This window comes from Camelus ferus, chromosome 3 (assembly GCF_009834535.1).
Source record: "Camelus ferus isolate YT-003-E chromosome 3, BCGSAC_Cfer_1.0, whole genome shotgun sequence".
Taxonomy (NCBI): domain Eukaryota; kingdom Metazoa; phylum Chordata; class Mammalia; order Artiodactyla; family Camelidae; genus Camelus; species Camelus ferus.
Window position 1 is genome coordinate 152,170 of NC_045698.1, and position 21,608 is coordinate 173,777.

The 21,608-nt window shown below is 56.6% G+C and overlaps 2 protein-coding genes across 2 annotated transcripts in view; both read left to right on the forward strand.

Moving 5' to 3' along the window:
* The window catches only part of PLEKHG4B (pleckstrin homology and RhoGEF domain containing G4B), a 58,430-nt gene extending 48,417 nt beyond the window's left edge, over nucleotides 1–10,013 (forward strand). The window contains 10 exon segments of the mRNA XM_032469020.1: nucleotides 873–1,125; nucleotides 2,101–2,190; nucleotides 2,264–2,394; nucleotides 2,396–2,495; nucleotides 3,692–3,862; nucleotides 4,364–4,544; nucleotides 5,696–5,812; nucleotides 6,010–6,249; nucleotides 7,306–7,472; nucleotides 9,076–10,013. Coding sequence (XP_032324911.1) covers nucleotides 873–1,125; nucleotides 2,101–2,190; nucleotides 2,264–2,394; nucleotides 2,396–2,495; nucleotides 3,692–3,862; nucleotides 4,364–4,544; nucleotides 5,696–5,812; nucleotides 6,010–6,249; nucleotides 7,306–7,472; nucleotides 9,076–9,081 — 1,456 coding nt within the window. The 3' untranslated portion in view covers nucleotides 9,082–10,013.
* Nucleotides 10,014–10,157: 144 nt separating this feature from the next.
* Nucleotides 10,158–17,378, forward strand: LRRC14B (leucine rich repeat containing 14B). Its single transcript, XM_006189326.3, has 2 exons — nucleotides 10,158–11,624; nucleotides 14,622–17,378. Exons 1-2 carry the CDS (start codon nucleotides 10,735–10,737, stop codon nucleotides 15,265–15,267), a joined length of 1,536 nt encoding a protein of 511 aa, XP_006189388.1. The 5' UTR covers nucleotides 10,158–10,734; the 3' UTR covers nucleotides 15,268–17,378.
* The last annotated feature ends 4,230 nt before the right edge of the window (nucleotides 17,379–21,608 follow it).

Sequence of the window (21,608 nt, forward strand, 5' to 3'; positions counted from 1 at the left end):
CAGGAGCCTGTCTTCTCATAAATGTCCACTACAGCCTTCTTGGCAGAGGGCTTGCTGTAGGGGGCCTGTGAATCTTCCTCTTGCCAGAGCTGACCCTCAAAGAGGGTGCAGGGGTCAAACCAGCTGGACCTGGGGGTGACTTTAGGGAGCCTGCGAATCTCCTCCTCAGTTTCCCGAAGGGTTTTCCCTGGAAAAGCGTGGTCACAGCGTGGAAGTGCTTGTACAGCAATGTTCTTCCCGCTATAACCCCTCCATGCTACTGCTTGTATGTACGTATGTACGTACATGCGTATGTATGCATGTACGTATGTATTGTGTATGTACATACGTGCGTATGTATTGTGTGTATGTATGTACTACGTACGTATGTACGTACGTATGTACATATGTATGTATGTACGTATGTGTTGTGTATGTATGTATATATGTACGTATGTATTGTGTGTGTATGTATGTACGTATGTATTGTGTATGTATTATGTATTTTCGCAGCAGAGGGGCAGTAATTAGGTTTATTTACTTGGTTTTTTGATGGAGGTGCTGGGGATTGAAACCAGGACCTCGTGCATGCTAGGTGTGCAACTCTACCACTGAGCTACACCCTCCCCACCCTTTTTAATGTTTTGTTTTTTTTTTTGCTTCTTGTCTTTTCTCATCTCAGAGGAGCAACTCCAGTAACAGATATGCAGCATGCTCAAAGCTATTCGTTGCCAAAGACAGGAAACCTTATGGGAGTCTTTTTTGTGCATCTCTGCTGTGTGTAACCCTGTTAACTTCTCTGGAGTTTCAGCCTCTTCTGTTTCTCATGAGGCAGGAGCCTCATGAGGCCGCCAGCCGCTGGCCTGAGCATTCCCTCCGGCTCTGTCTTCCAGCAGCCGACTGCAGCACATAGTGGCCGAGATGATCTTCACAGAGAGGGAGTACGTGAGGTCCTTAGGATACGTCATCGACAACTACTTTCCAGAAGTGGAGAGGACCGACCTGCCCCAGGACCTGCGAGGGAAGTGTGGTGTCATCTTTGGGAACTGGGAGAAGCTCTACACCTTCCACCGCCAGCACTTCCTCCAGGAGCTGGAGCGCTGCAGGCACTGCCCCTTGGACGTGGGCCGCGGGTTCCTGAGACACGTGAGTACCCCCAGGCCCAGTGTGGGGGCAGCGCAAGGCCAGCCCAGCGCCTCCTGGGAGACACCCACATTTCAAGCGGGTGGATCCCTGCGTCCGGGTCGGGAGACGCGTCCCTAACAGTCACCACCGTCGATAGGCAGAGACCACAGCCCGTAGGTCTCCCAGCTCTGGGCTCTCCACCCCTCGTATCAGTGGATGGCACCCTTGTCAAGAGCCCTGGCACAGGGGCTGCACCTGCGTCATCACACCTAATCTGTCCACAGCCCTGCTGCTCATCACTTGAGGCTGGTTGGCCAAAAGAAAATTCCAAAACCAGTTTGCTCCCTGCATGTAGGAAGCCCACCTAGTCCCTGTCACAGGCCTCCTGTGAGCCCGCCCCGCTCTCCTCCAGGTGGGCCCTAGGACCTGCCTGGCCAGTTCTGGGAGCCACGTGGACGCACAGATTAGTCTGAGATAAGTCTCCTCGCAGTCGTGAATGTTGAGTCTTCAATAAAATCCTTAATTTACTCTGAAAAGAAAGCTCTTTCAACAAGTAGTACCAAGCACCGTTCAGGGCCCTGGGGCAGTGTCTGTGCTGGTTATCATGTGTGAATCACCGTGACCAAATGCCCGTGCTCGAAAGAAACCTCACGTTGTGTCTTTTCAGCCATTTCTTAAGAGCTTTTTGCCATAACGTGCAACTTCCATGTTGTTTTATGTTGACAGCAATCCTGAGAATTTTAAATGTTAATGAATATTGCAGACTATCCACAGGCCTGCACTCTGAGCAGCCCCCTCGCCTCTTCCCCAATGCTCGGTACTTTAAGACCGATTCTAGGACTGTGGCATTGACCCCAGGAGCTCCCACCATGCTTGGGGAGCTGGCAGTGTCTAATGCAGCAGGGTCCCCTCTCCTGACTGCAGGGAGACCTACAGGGCTGGGCGGGCTCGGGTTCTGACCCCGGGCCAGCTCAGGCACCCCGCTCTCCTTTGCAGGAAGAGCAGTTTGGCCTGTACGCACTCTATAGCAAGAACAAGCCAAGGTCGGACGCCCTGCTCTGCACCCACGGCAACGCCTTCTTCAAGGTTGTCCCCTGCCTGTGAGCCTGCGAGCCTCGTGGCCCAGTGCAGCCCAGGCTGACCCTCTGCCCCCTTGCAGGACAAGCAGCGGGAGCTGGGGGACAGGATGGACCTGGCCTCCTACCTGCTGAAGCCAGTGCAGCGTCTGGGCAAGTACGCACTGCTGCTCCGGGACCTGGTCAAGGAGGCCAGCCACTGCCCCATCCCGCGAGCAGGAGCTGGGGGAGCTGCGGGCCGCTGAGGATGTGGTCTGCTTCCAGCTGCGCCACGGCAACGATCTGCTGGCCATGGACGCCCTCCGCGGCTGCGACGTGAGTGCCACGAGCCCCAGTGGGCTAGAGCAGGCCTGCGGGGGAGTGTCCACGCTTAAGACCCCAAAGCCCCACCCGGAGGGGAGGGGAGGGGGCTCCAGGGAGACATGGTGTGGAAGGCAGGATGGCTCTTAATGTACCTCAGCTTGTTGGGCAATTTTTAAATAACTGGATGCCTGAAAATTTGACCTTGGCCTCAAGCTTTGGGCCTGGACCTGCCAGTTCGCCTCCTCTAGAAGCTGGCAGGGAGGGCAGGGGCGAGGCCAGTGCTCAAGACCAGCATGGGACCTCCCTCCCAGGCGGGACAAGCCCAGAACTCTCTGGTCGGAATGGAAACACTAGTACCTTGCTAAAGCAGCATTAAGAGTCTCAAGACACCACAGATTAGCCCCAGGTGGTCACCCCCAGAACCCACAGGCCTGATCTGATTGAGCGATTTGGGAGGGCTCAGCGCCACTAAGGACAGGGCCATCCACGGGAGGGAAATGTGGGAGAGGCTGCTCCCCAGGGCTCAGTCATTCGGGAAGCTTTCCACAGAGAGACGTCAGCCTGACCCCCACCCCAACACAGCCGGCACACGGGCTCCAAGGACCGCCTGGGCGTTAAACACACAGTGAGACTCCAGCAGCATCGACAGGGGGCTTTTGTTAAAGTGGACAAAGCAGCTGTCAGGTGGAAAGTTAAGTAAAATTGAAGAGAAGTTTCCACTGTAACCTCTGCACAGAGAGTGGGGACGTGTGCATGCAGCCCCCACGGATGGATGCAGCACCCACATCCCAGCCAGTCTCAGGCACAGCTGGTGTCCTACAACCAGCCCAGTCTGACACTGTCTCCCCAGAGCTGGCGTCAGACCCCAGGCCAAGGGCTCAGTCACGAGACCACCCCCTGACCCTGCACACACTCCAGACGCCAGTCTGAAGTCAGGCCATGACCTGTGCTTCTGACTGACTGGCTATAAACCAGGGGTTCCCACAAGCCCCCCAGGGTTCAATTAATTTGCGAGCATGGCTCACAGAACTCAGGGAAACACTGACCACAAGGTCGCAGTTCATCTTAAAGGCTATGACTCAGGAACAGCCAGCTGGAAGAGACGCATAGCGCGAGGAGCGGGGAGGGGGCTCAAGCCCTCGCCCTCCACAGGGGTCAGGGCTGGGGTCAGGTCCCACCCTCCCTGAGGGAGGCTCGCTCACCTGCAGGTGGACCTGAGGGAGCAGGGGCGGCTGAGGTGCCAGGACGAGTTCCTCGTTTGCTGTGGGAGGAAGAAGTACCTGAGGCGTGTGTTCCTCTTCGAGGACCTCATCCTGTTCAGCAAGACCCAGAGGGCGGCTGGAGGCGGGGCTGTGTACCTGTACACGCAGTCCTTCAAGGTAGTGCCAGCGGTGTGTGTTGTTTTCTGTGGTTCTTCCACTGAATTCGGAGAGCCTTGGGCCTCCAGCGGCTGCGAGGGGACATTTGTCCTTCCCTGCTCCAAGTGCACATCCCAAATGTCTCCTCAACCAGTGGCTTCATTTTGGGCTTGGGTGAAGGCAAACAGAACACGGAGGAGGCATGGCCCCCACCTGTCCCCCTGCTGGGCCCTGGGGGCGAAGTCTCCTGGGAAGGGCCCCACCCCAAAACCTCACCTGCCGAGCTGGTCAGTGGGGTCCTTAGAGGAGGTGCCAGGGAACTTTTCTGGGGAAGGGATGACTGAGGCCCACGAGGGAGCTGTGCGGTCAGGGCAGGAGTGCGATCATCCAGCCTCGAGCCAACCACTCGGTTTCTGGGGGACGGGACCTCCAGCACTGAGGTGTGGGGTCAGACATCAGCCAGGAAGCAGTTGGTTGTCCAAAGGGAAGAGTCTGAGGTCCCCTTGGTGCTTGTGGCTGCAGACGGCGGAGATTGGGATGACAGAGAACATCGGGGACAGCGGCTTGAGGTTTGAGATCTGGTTCCGCAGGCGGCGGAAACCCCAGGACACCTACGTCCTCCAGGCGAGCTCCGCAGAGGTCAAGACCGCCTGGACGGATGTCATAAGGAGGATACTGTGGCAGCAGGCGCTGCGGAACAGAGGTGGGGCAGGGCGGAGGGGAGGGCCTCTCTGCATGCAGAGCTGGGTATGGGTCATGGGCAGTCCCAGGGCCCCTCAGTCAGCTCATTCACCGGGTAGTGCCTGGATCCACCCCTCAGCACACAACACTTCCTCTTAGAACAATGAATAAGACCCCTGCCCCACACGCTAGAGAAGGATCCCACCCAGGCTCCCAGACGCCCTCAGACCTGCTGAGTTGAGTTTCCTGCCCCACCCTGTTGTCAAGGACCCCTGGTCCCCTGGATGCTGCGCTGATGGCCAGCCTGTGGTCTCCCCGCAGGGAAGGCCCCCCACCCCCGTCCTCTCCTCCCTTTGACTTCATCACTGGGGCACCTCTGTCTACCCCCAGGTGCCCGGCTGCTACAAATACCATTGTCATAGCGACCCCTCCAAGCAGGTGCTCCTCGAGGCTTGACCCCAAGGCCTGAGAAACCTTAACACCCTAGCATCCAAACATGACCACCTGGCCCTCAGGGCCTGCCACCCTGGCCAGAGCCTTGACTTGTCACCAGAGATGCCCCACAGCACCCTCAACTGCTGCCTCCTTCAGCACACCAACATGCACAGACATGCATGTGCTCATACAGAAACATACGTACAGACACGCGTGCGTGCCCACACACACACGGCTGCTGTACTCAGGGCACCCAGTGGCTCCTCAGCCCTCTAGGACTCAGTCAGCCCTCGTGAGGAGCAGGACGCCTAGTCCCTCCACCCTGCCATCCCCTCTGCTCCTGTCTCTCCTTCAGCCCCCCAACCACAGTTGCCGTCTTGTTTCTCTCTGCTTGGTTTTCCAAGCATGAACTCACGCTCAGACTCTCACCTCCTCTCAGTATCAGGCACGTGGACACTTGTTAGTTTGTCTTTCACGTGGCCATGCCCTGCCTGGGGGCCTCTGTCCCCCTCCAAGATGTCCCTTCATCTGCAGACAGGGACTGTCCCCTCCCTCCCTGGTTGGACACCCAGTTTCTTGGCTCACCCCCTTGGGCTCCCTGAAAAAGGCTGGGCCGGCACTGCAGCAGGTGCAGTGTCCCAGCAACACCCAGGAGCAGGGCAGGGAGCAGAGCGTCGTCAGGGTGGAAGTAAACCCAAGGAGTCGCATGGAAAACTACCCCACACGCTCCTGTCTCAGAACTCAGGATGCAGGAGATGGTGTCCATGGGGCTCGGCAGCAAGCCGTTCGTGGACATCATGCCCAGCGACGCAGCCATAAGCCACCGGGCCATCGATTGTACCACAAAGGGAGCAGGTTAGCAGCCGTGGCCCTCTCACTGCACCCTGTCTACCCCGTGGCCACCACCTCGGGCTGGATGGGTGGCGGCCAAAGGATGCCCGATGTGACCGCGGGGGAAGAAACCTGGTCGGTCTTCCAGGTGGCCATCTTGTTCTTAAATCTAGGCTGCACCTCCAGAGTAGAGGCCAGACTTATCTTCTGTTCCCATCCAGAGGGACCAACCCCAGCATGCATAGCTGTGCCCTCCTTCAAGAGACCGCACTCCACCATCTCGGACAGCAGCACCTCCTCCTCCAGCAGCCAGTCCTCCTCTGCCCTGGGGTTTCTGCACCTGCAGGCATCTGCCAGCACAAACCGTGCAAGCCTGCTGAGCCCTGCCTACTGCCCTTGGCCACAGGACATCCATGAGGAGGACGAGCCGGAGCAGGGTTCCGGGAGCCCACCTTCCCTGCGTGAGTGCCCTTGTACACTGGAGCAGCTCGGGTCGGGTGCCAGCTCACGTGTTCAATATTTCACCTAATTTTATACACTGCCAAAAGTTTCCAAACAATGTGGAAATTTTCTTTTATTAAAGCAAAAAAAAGGTCTTCCACTTCCACTCCAGACAAGGTAACTGGAAAAGATTTATAACAAACAAGCAAAAAAACAAAAACGGACAGAACAAATGCCCTCCAAAGCCCCAAATGTGCCACTGCTACCCATAAAATCATCTCTGAGGGTGTCCCCCACCTACCCCAAAGGCATCTCTGTGCCCGGAGGTGCTGGTGCTGGGCATGAGACCCGCTGGGGGAGCCCAGGCGAGCTGCTCCATCGCCTGCCCTGAGCGACCACTCTCCTGGGCGCCTCCTTCATGCTCAGGCTGCAGGTGGCTCCATCTGGACTGCAGGAGGCAGCCTCAGGTCAGGCCTGAGTCTGGATGTGGGGTCTCTCCGGCATGGAGCCCATTTGTAAGACAAGGCAAAGGGTCTGTGCTCGGCCTCCTACCCCCAGCACAGCACGTGGGGAAGCCACCCGACAGCCACTTGCAAGGTTGCTGCTGAGCTCAGGCTGGGGCCCCACTGTGAGGAGCGACCCTGTGGGCCTGGACCCTGCAGCCGAGGCTTCATCTGGGGTGACACGGGACAGGCCCCTGGGAACACACCTCCCATCCAGTCCTAGTCCCGCTTTCTATGGAAGCCACGTGGTCCTTCTTGCCTCACTTCTGGCTTTCCTCCCGTGGACTAGCACTTGGTGCCAAGTGTGAGACTTCTGCTGGCGGAGAGCTCGGCCTGAGCACCTCCCTGCCAGCCTTCCCTGGCCTCCTGATTTCCGAAAAGCGGTCAGAACTCTCTTGTCCACGAGCATCAATGTTGTCTGACCTCTAGTGGTGCCGTCCCTCCTGCTCTGACCGGCCGTGAATCTACACTGTCTCATCCTCCCTTCACAAGGCTCAGGGTCCGAGTGCCGGCCAGTTGGTGGGGGGGCACCGTGGGGCTGGAGGACAGTCCTCACTGGGCCCCTCTTTGCAGAGACTGAGAGCTTTGAGCCTTCACACTGCACGTCGGGGGACGGCGGCCCTGGCCTCCACCGGCCCTCTCAGCGCCCCACAGAGCTGTTCTCTGATGAGGATGCTCACCTGGCCCTTCCCAGGAGGGGCTCACAGCTGCAGCGCGACGGGGGCCAGTTCATCACCACGGTGAGTACCCTCCTCCAAGCCCCCACATGAGAGGCCCAGGTGCTTTGGGGGGTCAGTGCCTGCCCAAGTGATGCTGGGGTGCCCGTGACCACACAGACCACCCCTCACGGGCCACCCTGTGTGTGAATCGGCCCCACACTCCAGCGCCCACTGGCTCCATCCCCAATTCCGAGTTACTTAGAGATTTGCAGGCCTTCTGGGCACCTGGATTCCACCCACCACACAGAGGCTGCACTCGTGCTGTCCAGCACATGCTGGTCCCAGGCTCAGCCAGGCCCACTCCAGGCCTTGCTCGAGCCCCCACAGTCCTGGGTGAGGGAGGACTTGCAGCTGGCCAAGGAGGTTTGTGAAGCCAGTCCCAGATGGGCCAGGGTCAGGGGCTCACCTCCAGCCCCGCCCTCTGACAGGATCGCATCCTGGGCAAGTCACAGTATCTCCTGTGCTGATGCTGGTGTGGGGGTGTCAGGAGGGCCTGACATCTGCCCCAGCCTGGTGCAGAGAGCACGGGAGACCCCAGACACCCTGGTTGCGCACAGGGACCTCAGACCCTGAAAGGGAGAGACTGAGGGGACAACCAGACAGGAAAGCACACATCACCTCTTTCAAAGACCTTTCGTCACCTGGGCCCGGCCGCTGGCTCAGTTCTCTGCAAGCGCGTTCCCCAGCCCTGTCGTGGGCAGCACCGGGAGAGAAGGTCCGATTCTGAGTGTGTGCTGAGCCACAGTCCAGAGAACAGTTTCCTCACAGTGACTGGTGACATCCCTGCCCTCTGCCAGAACAAAACCCCTCATGGGCTGCTCCCCAACCCCTGACTCACTTCCCCTGGAGTCTCGCTGCCTAAACACCCTGGAGCCAGCGTAGCCGCAAGAGGCAGTACGGGTGAGTTCTGACAGCTTAGGCATTTCTCCAACAGCAAGGGGTCAGGCCCCTGGCCCCTGGTGTGGTCCACAGAGGCCCAGTGAGGGGGCCAGCAGAGCCCACCTCCACCCACCCCAGCCTCCAGGGGTGGCTCCTTGGGCCCTCAGCACCTCTCCCTCTGAAAATAGGGGTCTCCCTGACACCCATTCACATCTGCCTGCCCCCCACAGCCCCAGTCCACCTGTCCCCACAGCCCCTCCTCCTCCCACAGCCGGCTGCACTGAGGGCCTTCAGCTGCACACATAGGTCCGGAGCTAATCACAGGTCTACCAGTAACTAAAATAGACTGTTTCCCACAAGCCACATATAAAGTCGTCTAAGTGCTTCTGTTCACACAATCTGCTGCTCGTGACACGTGGACAGACACACACATGTTCTGGGGTCAGAGCAGCAAACACTGAACTGACACCTTTCAGGGCCAGATCCTTTCCCCTTGAAGTCAGATGCCCGGTGATGCTGGCTGGCTGGCTGCTACAGCCCCGCCGCTCACTCCATTGCCCAGACCTGCGAGTGTCAGCCTTGCAGAGAGTGTGTCTGGGTCTGGAGCCCTGTCCCGTCCTTGCCTGGCCCCAGCTGCTTCTTCAAAAGGATGCGTGTCCCCGAGTCTGAGCACACCTCAGGGCAGGAGGTCAGGGGGCCAGGTGGGAGGAGGGGACTTTGGTAACAGTGGTCCTTCTTTTGGCAGCTGTGATGGGTCTGGATGAGAAACAGCACCTCCAGGGAGAACCCCTTGCAGAGCAAAGGAACCTCAACCTGCACATGTGCATGAGGTCACAAGGTCTGGGAATGAGACACTAAAGCTGGGGCTCCTGACCACCCCCTTCTGCCAGTCATGGGGCCCCCGGTCAGCATGCCCCCTGAGGCCTGGGCATCATGTTATGGGCCTCCCCCATCCTGCCTGCACAGATGCCCCAGGATGCCCTGAATACTCGTAAGCAGCGGGAGGCCAGGGCAGGAGCACAGGGACCCCCACATCCAGAGCAGAGGCCCACAGTGGAGGGGGTGCGTCTCAGAGGAGGGGGTGCGTCTCAGAGCAGGGGGCCTCTGGAACCATGTTTCCCCTGCCCTCCAGGCAGCTCAGGCCATGGGCGATGGTCCTCAGGTGCAGCCCCTACGAGGTGTGTCCCAGACGCAGGGGCCGCTTTCCTGAGTGTAATTGGAATCTCGGTCTTGTTTCCTTTTTAACAAGCTGTGTGTGGCTAGTGGCACTAGAGTTAGGCTCCACCTGTGAGTCTGGGATGAGGCCACACCCTGCATCCCAGGTGGACCCCAAGCTGGGGCCGGGGCACAGCAGCTGGACCTGAAGCTCTGACCTAGCCTGTGCTAGGAAGTCCTGTCAGTGTGGGTGGTGCCCCAAGAGGACCCCTCACCACACAGAGGAGAGTCTGGGTAGACACAGCCCTTCAGTGGCTTCCTGCCACAGGTGTACCCCAGATCCCACCCTGGGGCAGTGACGTCGCCCAACGTCAGCCACCCAGCACAGGAGCAGGTGGATGGGCAGGGTCCTCACCTTCAGGATTTGCCGGCTCTGAATTGTTTTCCCTGTCACCAGTCTCGGTGCTGACAGTCCCAGACTTCAGGAACATAAATAAACTGGACATTGTTTTTTCTGCCATGTGGTCATGGTTCTCTTGCTGGGTTCTGTTGTGTTGGGGACGTCACCAGCACGCCTCCCCCAGGGAGCTTGGCCCCTGTGACTTTGAGGGGACAAGGCCCTGGGAGGACCTTCAGCTGGAGTGGGGGAAGCCGCTGCCCACTGTCCTCAGCCTCAGTCCCTCTGATAAAAGAAGGGGGTCCCAGCAGCGTGCAGGCACCTCATGGGGCCATTACTTATCTTCTCTTGAAATCAGGAATCAGGTGTCAGAAGTGCCCTCACATGCCCACTACCATGTCCCTAACTCCAGATGTGGGTCAGAAAGAGGGACTAGGCCCCCAGGGGCCCAAGAAAAGTTTTGTTAGTTCCTCCGACTGTGGGATGGCCCAGGGCTGGGGCAGACCCAGTCCAGGGGAGGGGGAGCAGCCCCCAGGATGGGCCACCCCCACAGTAGACACAGGGAACACTCCCAGGGGCCCAGCCCCCTTTCCCCAGCCAAGCACTGGGCAAGTGTGCTTTCACCAGCTGAGAATCAGTAGGACAGGCTGGCCACCACCAGACACCTCCACAGCCAGAGCCAAACCGGCACCCGGGATGAAAATAGCTGTCAGATGACTAGAGGGCTGGCTCACCACCGTCCAAGCAAGCTGCTCAAAGCAGCTGCAGCTAAAAATAGGCCAGAAAGGGACTGTCTTTGGAGAAGCACAGGGGAGAGCTCTGTCCTGCTTGTGGCCAACACGGGCAGGCACAATGTGGTCGCTACGCTTCATTTCTGCTCAGGCTCTGGTGTCCCACCCCCAGATGGTCCAGCATAGTCTGGGCGGGGTGGCCCACAACATCTACCCATTGCTGTTCAAAGCCAGCTATCTGCTGGAGCAGCCAGAGGTAGTCCGTGCTCTGCTGGAACACTGGCCGCTGGAAGAGTTCCGGCTGGGTGCTCTGCTGGGGCCCAGCACAGAGCACCCCGGGGACCTGCGGGACCGGGCCTGCAGGGCCTGCCTGGAGGCCTGTGTGCGGGGCCTCGCGGACCACGTGCTCCGGGTCAAGGGCCGCAGGCGGCTGCGGCTGGCGGACCTCACTGGCATCCGAGACGTACAGGTGCAGCAGTGCCCCTGCGGGAGGGCGCTGGGCAGGTGGGGCCGCACGGAACTGCTGGCCAGGGTCTGCTGCGAGCTTCAGGCGGAGCACCATGCAGCCTGGAGCCCGGTTGAGGTCCTTGCTGACCTCTTTGTCACCGGGGGTAACTTTGAGATGGTGGTGCAGGCCCTGGGGCCCCCAGGCCATTCCCCACTGCGGGTGCGCTGCATCTCCTTCCGGGCGGACAGCCTGGGCCCCAGCCAGCTGCTGCAGGTGCTGTGTCTGGCTGGGCCTAGCGAGCTGCGCCGGCTTGAGGTGGTGCACAACGTGCGGCTGCACGCCGGCCACGTGCAGCAGCTGCTGGCCCAGGTGGGCTTCCCCCGGCTGGTCTCACTCACCCTGCCCGCCAAGGCCTTCGACGCACCCCCTGCCAGCACTCCAGCCCCAGACGGCAAGGATGCCCTGCTCACCTCCATTGCCAGGGAGCTCAGCCGGATGATGCAGCTCACTGAGCTGAGCGTGGCCTTCTCCACACTGACCGGGAAAATCCAGAACCTGCTCGGGTGAGTCTGGGGTGGCTGGAAGGAGGGCGGCACAGGGGGCGGGTGACCAATGCACCTGCTCAAGCCCCTCAGCCCCAGACAGGGCAACATGGGACCCTCCCTAGAGCCCAGCTTAGGACACCCTGCAAGACTGCAAATCAGACCTGGTTACTTACAAAGCCACAAGCCCCCAGCTTCTTGATTTTTGCCCAGCCCAGAGCAGCAGGAGGGGACAGATAGAGGAGGAGGTGGCCTGGCCGAGGCTGGTGTTGTGTGAAACCTGGGAGCATCAGGACTCAAGGAAGACTGTCTCCAGTTGTAAGAAAAAGGGAAAAGTCCTAATTAGCAAGCAAACAACATAGAAGTAGCTCCATTACCTGTGGTAAACAAATTCACCCAATGCTGGGGCTTATGACAAGACAGGAGCCTGGGGAGGGCAGCTAGGGTCTCCCCTGAAGGCTTGTTGGGGTGGAAAGGTGGGGCCATCTGCTTCCACGCTCAATCACATGGCTGCCGACAGCCTCGGCTCCTCAGCACATGAGCCGCTCCACAGGCCACCGGGAGTCCTCCAGATGGAGGCCAGTCTCCTGTAACCTTCCCTGGAGAGCACCGTGTGGTTGCTTCTGCACATTGTGTGGTGAAGGCCGGTCACCAGGTGAGGGGAGGGCATTACAGGAGGTTTGGAATGTCCAAGGGCTGCAGGGCCACCTTGGCAGCCACCAGCTATGAATATGCTTATAAAAATTTATGGAAAATTAAACTTCCCATTTCTTGAGCCAGTGAGTGTGAAGATGTCTTTTCTGGTTTAGGCTGTCCTTGACTTACAGGAATTTCTCTTTGACTCAGAGGAAACCCGAGGTAGCTGGCCCCAGGTGGCCGGGCCCACGTTTGCCTCCCCTTCCCTGGGGGATACCTGGGCTCTCCCCATCCCTGCTCCTCCACCCCAGCACCCAGTCTCCCACCTTGGGAAAGGTGGCCCTCAAGTCCACACACAAATACAGCTCTGCCACACGGTGACTCCCTGGGACCCTCAGGATGGTCCTGTGTTTGGCTGACCTGGGTCCTCAGCCAGAGGTGCCTGCGCTCTGGGGACATGTGTTCCACCAGCCAGATGACTCTTCACAGGCATGCAGGGCTGTCTTGTTAGCTGGGCCCTGACATCACCCCACATACTCTGACCCTCTGCTCTGCACACCTATGGGCTTCGGTCAGCTGGTTGCTGAGAGCCTGTCCACGGCCCCAGGAAGGTCCAGGCATGGAGTGTGGCAGGCCTAAGTGGCAGGGAGAGCAGTGGGTGGTCTGGATCCCAAGGTGACCTTCGAGCAGAGGCCTGGCACAGTGGGCGGGCAGAGGGCTTGGAGAGGGCATGCTAGGCAGGAACCCCGCGGGTGAAAGGCCTGAGTTGGGGTGAGGCAGGACAGGGGTTGGTCCACAGGGAGAGGACTGGGATCAGGAGCCGGCACGTGAGGGAGGGAGCAGGGAGGGGAGGAAAGGAGGGACAGAAGAGACAGGCCAAGCCCCGGAGGCTCTGAACAGGATGATGTGCGATCAGCTTCATGTTACAAGTGTCACTCTGCTTCCTTGGCCCACACAACAGACTCAGATGAAGGGACAGGCAGACAGAGCAGGACCCCGAAGACCACCCAGGTTTGGTGCGTCCCAGTGAAGACTCTCTGCTGAGATTTATTATAGCAGAAGGACACAGGGCAGAATCCACCAAAGAAAAAGGCTTGTGGAATGGGGTCTGGAGGAGATGGGGCAGGAGTCCAGAGTCTCGTCCCAGTGTGGCCAGTACCCACTGTGATGACATATGGGAGGTTTACATTGGAGACACAGGCCCAGGGGTTTTACCTTGAGTGGTTGGGTGGGCACCCCAGCCTGGCACGCACCAAGATTCCAGACCCCAGAAGGAGAAAGGTGTCAGGCAGGGACCACATTGTGCAAACAGCTCAGGTCAGGGACCCCTCATCAGTTGGGTGAGGGACCCTCCCTAAATCCAAGCTCCCAGATGCAGGTGGGCAGTCAGGCCTGCCCTTTGACCCTTTTCCACACCGGAGGCCCCCCCAAGGGTAGGGAGCAGTGCAGGTGGTGAGAGGGTTCCTTGTGGCTGGATGTGGAAACACTGCCTGCAGCTCAAAGCCTGAGCAGCTGCCTCTGCAGAGCCAGGCCATGGGGCGGGCACTCCGCACACAGAGTACAGGTGCAGGAGGCAGTGGGAACGGCATTCTCAGCAGGCGGGCAGGACAGAGAGCGGGGCCCTATGTCCCCTGGCACTCAGCACTCAGCCAGCTGACCCCGACCCAGGCCCAGCATCCCAGAGGGCAGGTGTGGGTCTGTTCCTGACTTTGAGAACCGCCGGCAGGACAGTGACTCACCCACCCATGCGTTTCCTGATGCCAGCCACCTACACTCCTGGTTCAGAGCGCCAGAGGGGCTTTCAGGTCCCAGGTGATGCTAAGGACGGACCGGATAGCTCCAAGGCGCACTCAGCCCTAAAACCGTGGGCTTTGGCTCTTCATTCAGAGCCAAGCCAGTGTTTCATTTCCTGCCAGTTCACAGCTATCTCACTGCCCCACAATAAGCTTGTGAACACACAACATGCTGACAAAACAGATTTATTACTTTAGTTGCTGAGGACAAAGGCCAGGCCTGTCTTCTTTGGGTAAAGTTAGCTCTTCCTGGACATGACCACACACTGTCTCCATGACCCAGCTCTGCCATCACCCCAAGGCAGCCAACAAGCAGTAGGTCAATGAAAGTTCCTGGCTGTGTTCCAATTACACTTTATTTACGGGCACTGAAACTTGAATTTCATATCACTGTCACATGTCACAAAATATTCTTCCTTTGACTTGTTCAACTATTTAACACGTAAAAACCATTTCAGCTCTCTCACACTGAATGAAGTCAGGGGCTGGTACGTTTGGCGCTCAGGACAGGACTGGCCTAAACAGCCCCAGAGCTCCTGCGGCGGGAGGGGCCCCCTCTCACCGGCGCTGCTTCCCGCCCTGCCCGCAGCCCCCTGAGGACCCCGCTGAGAGTGCTGGACCTGGCCAACTGCTCCCTGAACCATGCGGACATGGCCTTCTTGGCAGACTGCATCCACGCGGCCCACCTGGAGGTGCTGGACCTCAGCGGCCACAGCCTGCTGGACCTGTTCCCCTCGTCCTTCTTCCGGCTGCTGGGCCACGCCGCCCCAACACTGAGGGCCCTCACCCTGGAGGAGTGCAGCATCACAGACCGCCATGTGAGCACGCTGATCCTGGCCCTGAGCCCCTGCCAACGGCTGCGTGAGCTCCGGTTCTTGGGGAACCCACTGTCGGCCCGTGCCCTCAAGCGCCTTTTTGCAGCTCTCTGTGAGCTCCCCAGGCTGCAGTGTGTGGAGTTTCCAGTGCCCAAGGACTGCTACCCCGAGGGCAGCGCCTACCCGCAAGACGAGCTGGCCATGACCAAATTTGACCAGCAGAAATACGACGTGATCGCCGAGGACCTGCGTGCGGTGCTGCTGCGGAACGGCCGGGGCGACATCCAGGTCTCCACGCCCCTCTTCGGAAGTTTCGACCCAGACATTCAAGAAACCAGCAATGAACTTGGAGCTTTCCTGCTGCAAGCTTTCAAAACTGCTCTGGAAAAGTTTTCCAGAGCACTGAAGCAAATGGAGTAGGCCCTGGATGGCCCAAGGCGGGGCTGCTACGTGGCTGGTGCCCTGGGCTCGGCCAGACCACCAGCATCCCAAGCGTCTCTTGTGAAAGCTGCGAGGCGTCCTTTAGGCACTGTCCGAGCAGGATCCTGCCCTCCAGGAGCGGTGGCGGCGACTGTGGGGTGTCCGAGCGCAGTGCAGTCCTGGAGCGGGAAGCTCCGGGGGCGACCACCGCAGCGGTGACAGCAGAGGAGCACCCGACCCCGCGGGCATGGCCAGCCTGGTCCCCATGTGCCTGGACTTCAGTCCGTGTGCGGTGTAGATGAGAGGACACTTCACGGACACAGGATGACAGCAAGCAGCTGAGGCGAGTAAAAGCGAGCTGCAAGGTGGGTCCCTTGAGGCAGTGGCTGGCTCCAGGGGTGCAGGGAGCCCGCAGGGCCGCCCCCAAACTCCAGTCCAGCGAGGATGTGGGCTTTGATCGTTTATGGCTCTGTCCCTGCTCTCTGCCGGTGGGTGGCAGGCCTGGGCTCTGCTGGTGCCAGGCGGAGCCCCCAGCACAGGGCAGCCTCTGACTCGCACTCGAGACTGCGATGTCCCATCAGCTACTGCTCCCACTCCCACCTCCACAGACTCTAGGCCGGGGTGGGTGTGGGGCTCAGACTCCTCTGGGCAGTTGTCTGAGTCCTGGCGCTTGAGGAGTGGTTAATTCCAAAGTCTGGACTTGGTTTCTACCAAGATCTGATTTGTGCAAAGGACTGAGTATTAGAGTAATTAAATACTAATAAAACAGAAGTGTGGCTTGTTCAGATGTGGTTTGCTTTCTTTCTTTTTAAATCTAGTGCATGATAAAACGTCTTGTATTACTGTGTATTTCCCAGACGTTCATGAAGCTGGGCATGTCTCCATATGATTGTTGCCCGTTTGCGGTTTTTTCATGATTTCATTTATTTAAACAAAAACAAAATCAGTTCACCCATTTCTGCCCCATGCGGCCCCCCCAGCTCTGGCAACCACCAGTCTGCTCTCTGTGTCCATAAGCGTGGAGACATGTATCTGTATCTCAGTCCACAAAATACATTCCACATAGAGTGAGATCATACGGTATTTGTCTTTCTTTGACTTACTTCACCTAGCACAATGCCCTCCAGGTTCATGTTGTCACAAATGGCAGAATTTCATTCTTTTTATGGCTGAATAATGTTCCATGGTGTTCCATATACCACACATTTATCCAGTCATCTGTTGATGAACACTTAGGTTGCCCTTGGCTATTGTAAATAATGCTGCAACAAACACAAGGGTGTAGATATCTTTTCAAATAGTGAATTTTTTTTTTTGGGGGGTAAACACTCAGAAGTAGAATTGCTGAATCATATGGTAGTTCTAAGGTTAATTTCTTGAGGAGCCTCTGTACTGTTCTCCATAGTGGCTTCACCAATTTACATTTTCACCAAGAGTGCACAAGGGCTCCCTTTTTCCCACACCCTTTCCAGCACTTGTTATTGCTTGTCGTTTTGATCATGGCCATTCTGACAGGTGTGAAGTGATATCTCATTGTGGTTTTGATTTGCTTTTCTTTGGTGATTAGTGATAATTGAGCATCTTTTCATGTCTCTTCAGATGTTCTGGCCATTTCTTAATTAAACTGTTTACTTTTTTTCCAAATGAGCTGATAAATTATTTATATATTTTGGGCACTAGCCCTTTATCAGGTACATGATTTGCAAATATTTTTTCTCATTCTGTAGTTTGCCCTTTTTTTGTTGATGGTTTTCTTTGCTGTGCAGAAGGTTTTTAGTTTGATATAGTCTCACTTGTTTATTTTTGCTTTTGTGTCTGTTGCTTTAGGTGTTAGATTAAAAAGATCATTTCCAAGACTGATGGCAGGGAGCTTACCAACTATGTTTTATGATTTCAGGTCTTATGGTCAAGTTTGAGTTAATTTTTCATGTGTGTTGGAAGACAGTGGTCCAGTTTCACTCTTGCTTGTGGCTGTTCAGTTTTTCTAGCACTATTTATTGAGGAGACTGCCTTTTCCTCATTGTATATTCTTGCCATAAATTAACTGACTATATATGCATGGGTTTATATCTGAGCTCTTTATTCTGTTCCATTGATCTATGTGTTTTTATGCCAATACCATACTGTTTTAATGACTATTACTTTGTAGTATAGTTTGAAATAAGGGCATGTGATGCCTCCAGCTTTGTTCTTCTTTCTCAAGAGTGCTTTGACCATTTGGGGTCTTTTATGGTTCCACACAAATTTTAGGATTTTTTGTTCTATTTCTGTGAAATATGCCATTGGAATTTTGATAGAGATTGAATTGATTCTGTATATTGCTTTCGGTGGAATGGACATTTTAACAATATTAATTCTTCCAATCCATGAGAATGGAATAGCTTCTTCAGTTTGTTTCATTATCATCTTGTCATTTTCAGCATACAGGTCTTCCACCTTCCTGGTTAAATTTATTCATATTTTTGATGTGATTATAAATGGGATTGTTTTCTTTATTTCTCTTTCTGATAGTGCATTCTTAGTGTATAAAATGCAGCAGATTTTTGTGTATTTATTTTGTATCCTGCAGCTTTACTGAATTTGTTTATTAGTTCTAACAGCTTTTTGATGGTGTCCTTGGGGATTTCTATATATAATATCATGTCATCTGCAAATAGTGACAGTTTTACATCTTCCTTTCCAACTTGGACTCCTTTTATTTCTTTTTCTTGTGTGACTACTGTGGCTAGGGGTTCCAGTGCTGTGTTGAATCAAAGTGGGGAGAGTGGATATCCTTGTTCTATTCCTGATTTTACAGGAAATGTTCTCCAGTTTTCACCACTGGGTATGATGTTAGCCCTGGGCTTGTCTTATATGGCCTTTATTATATTGAGGTACATCCCTCCATACCCACTTTGTTGAAAGTTTTTACCATAAATGGATGTTGAATTTTGTCAAATGCCTTTTGTCAGAGTTGGAAAGGAGAAACAGCTCAAAGGGCAGATTCAATTCTATTTTTGGAAAACCTGCAGAGGGGGTCTCCAGTTAGACTGGAGCCTGTGCTCTGTGTACAGGCTTTGGGAAAGAACTAAGAGTATGAAAATAAAACATTTTATCAAGAGAGAGGCTAGTGTTTGATGTGTGTGTGGCCGAAAGCTCCTCACAACGGAGCTGAGTGCTCAGTGGGGGTCTGAGTCATCGTGTGAGTGGGCTCTGCCCTCTGGTCCAACTCCACGCGGCCCCTCCCCCAGACATGTCCCCCTCCATGTGCTCCTGCGCTGCCCCTCCCCCGGGTGTGTCCCATGCGTTTCTCCCCACAGTGGAGTGAGAGTCATCTCAGGGGTCTGCCTGCTAGGAAGGCAATAACCTTCCTCCTGGGTCTTCAGGAAAGGGCTGATGCCCCTGAGTGGGCAGGAGCAGGGAGGGACGTGGTAACGTCTCACTCCTTGGGCTCCTCAGCTCTGCTTTCTTAGCTGGCCTCTGCGCATCTCCTCAGATGTGTTGTGCTGGTAAAGTCTCATTGGAACCCAATTTCAGCCATATGGACTTTGCTACTGCAAGTTCTTGGAGAGTAGGCATGGGGGAAATTTTTTTTGAAATGATTTGATTCTAACCCTAAAGAGCAGAGTAGCTTCTGCTGATTGTGCCCGTAGAATTTTCTTGACAAGAGACCTGGCCTCTGGGTGGTCAGTGGGTAGAATCCAGCATGTGCATGGCTGAGCCAAGCAGCTGTAGTAGACAAGGGCCCAGAGATGCTGCAGTGGCCTAGGACCTGAAACTTGGGGCAGGAGTGGGCACACAGGTGGAGACTGCTCCTGACAGCCCCCGCCTCACCCTGAGGAATAACCCATTCTTATGAAACCGAAGAGGCTGGGAGGCTCACCTAGAGCAATTCTGAGACACACAGAGCAGCCCAGGCGAGACCCACGCCTCCCACACATCCCAGGGCATGGATGCACTCATTCAGGGGACCTGCTCAGCCCCAGTCCTGAATGTGCCACTTGCAGCCACGATGGGTTTTGCCTGCACCTGCCCAGCCCGAGACTGGTGGCCCTGAGCACGCAGGTGTGATGCTGGCTGTGACGAGGGTGGGGGTTATCTGCCAGGGCCCAGGAGCGCCCCTGTACTTCTTGTGCTGAAGAGGGCAGGGCTCACACACAAGGGCAAACTGAGTGGGACAGAAAATGCACTCAGCAGAGGGCCAAGGATCAAGGAGGTGTGAAAACGCCACAATGAAGCTGGACTGGGGCTCCTCCTGGTGGCCTTGTAGAGGGGGGCTGTCACCTGTTCAAACCCACCTGGTCTTCCGAGGGGCCAGATACTTGAATTGAATGGGAACATTATGGGATCACCATCCTGGGCACATAGGGACTACCAAGATGGGCACCCCTGTCCTGGGCATGTTGGGGCCCTCATCCTGGGCACATGCGGACCACCGTCCTGGGCATGGGGGGACCCCCACCGTTGCCTCCTTCAGCCCCCTGCAGTGGACTCATCACTGCCCTTCCTCCAAGAATCAGAACTGCCTCCTGTTGACCATCCTGGCAAAGAGTGGCACAGATCTGGTGGCTTCCTCTTGTCCTTCCCACCATAACAGTTCTTGCTCCAGACGGTTCTCTTCAATTATATACTTGGAGCTTAGGAGACACCTGCAGACCCAGTGGACTCTGTGCAGTGGCCGTGGCCAAAGACCTGGGGACTTCAGTCTGCAGCCCCCTCGTCAGCTGCCACCCACCAGATCCCAGGAATCCTTCTCTCCACCAGCCGCTGGCAGGCCCCATGGATAAGGGTACTAGGGTCTTGACACCCATCACGGGGTTCGCCTACCTGCCTCCACCAACCCAGGACCCAATTCCATGGTGTCACCTGCGATAGTCAGCCCTGGTCTGCAGGCAGCAGCCACCACTGAGCCACCCCGCAGGAGCTACAGCCCTCATGAGTGGGGCTGGAACTCCCTGTCCTCCCATGGTTAACACCCCCGCCTCCACTGACCATGAGCCCCGAAGGCGCCAGCAGGTCCAGGAGGGAGGTTAAATACAGGGTTGCACATTGACTACCCACAGTGGCACATCCCCCAACCCTAGACCCCCTCCGCCTGGACCCCAAAGCCTGCACTTCCTCCAGGAGCAGAGGCCTGACTTCAACAAGCAGCAGGCGACGAGGGACTGAGCATGGCCTGAGGCAGGCAAGGGCTGACCACCACCGTCCCACTCGGGGCTCTGCATCTAGAGGCATGGCTTTGGCCTAGGAGCCCTCAGGGATGTGGTTCAGGCCCCCTTGCAACCCTACCACCCGGACAAGATCCCTGACTTGCCAGAGGGCCTGCAGGAGGTGAGCTTCCTCCCCCAGGGCTGCCCAAGTTGGTGCCCTGCTTTCTTCTCTCAGCCCCAACTCTCGCTTGCTCGCCACAGTAACGCGCAGCCCACTGTTTCCTGGACTTGGCCACTCGTGGGAGCAGGACAGGTGGCTGCTCTTATTGTGGGATCTGAGCAGAGAAAGCGGGTTTGCAGGGAGAGATTAAACACACACAGAGATCTCAGGCCAAAGGGTCATCACTCCAAGGCCCTTGATGTTTAAGAGCCGTTTCTGGTTCTTCTCTGATGCTTGGCCGACTCTCCATTCTTGCCCTGAGGTTTCATCAGGCAGCCTTAAAACAAGCCCCTTTAACTGGCCAGGCTGGCTTGAACTGATCTCTGTTGCTTGCTGCCAGAGTCCTAATGCAGAGAAACAGAGAGCTATTTCTGTCAAACCGCAGGTGGAAGGCAGAGAAGGGCACTTCTGGCATCGTCCCACATAACCCGCTCAGTTACTCAAAAAGGATCTGGTCTCACGTGGGTCAGAGAGACCTGAGGCCAAGCTGCCTGGGTTCCTTCTGGCTCCAGTACCACAAGTGTGACCGCGCCTCAGTTCCAGGTCCCTCGCCCGCCAAACGGGGTGGTACAGAGCCCTACAGCAGTCTGAGACCGCAGCCCTCTGCTGGCACCTGCACTCCGATAGGAGGGCTCCCTCCACCCATACCCTGCCTACAGCTTGGACTCAGCTCCTGCTTTCTTTGGGGGGTTTGGAATTGGGTCTGTGCCAGGCAGAGGGTGCCGTGCAACCCACCCTCCAAGGAAACCCAGGACACTGTCTGAGGAGCCTCCACGTGGCCATGACCATGGGCAGGACTCAAAGCTGTGCCTGTCCCTCTACCCTTTCTGGCCTTGTACCCTTTCTACATGAGTCTCAGCTGTGCATGCAATCACATGCTGAGTCCTCGTAACTCTCAGCGAGTCACTAAGCCTGGGGAGGTCTCAAGGACTCCACCCCATGGGTAGCAACAGTCCTTCCGCACAGGACTCAGGTCAGGATGACACGGGGGA

What these genes read in the sequence shown, in the direction of transcription:
- LRRC14B (XM_006189326.3), top strand. Translation starts at nt 10,735, where the DNA reads ATGTGGTCGCTACGCTTCATTTCTGCTCAGGCTCTGGTGTCCCACCCC. An exon ending in AAAATCCAGAACCTGCTCGG is followed by an intron (nt 11,625 to 14,621) that starts GTGAGTCTGGGG and finishes CCCTGCCCGCAG; the next exon opens with CCCCCTGAGGACCCCGCTGA.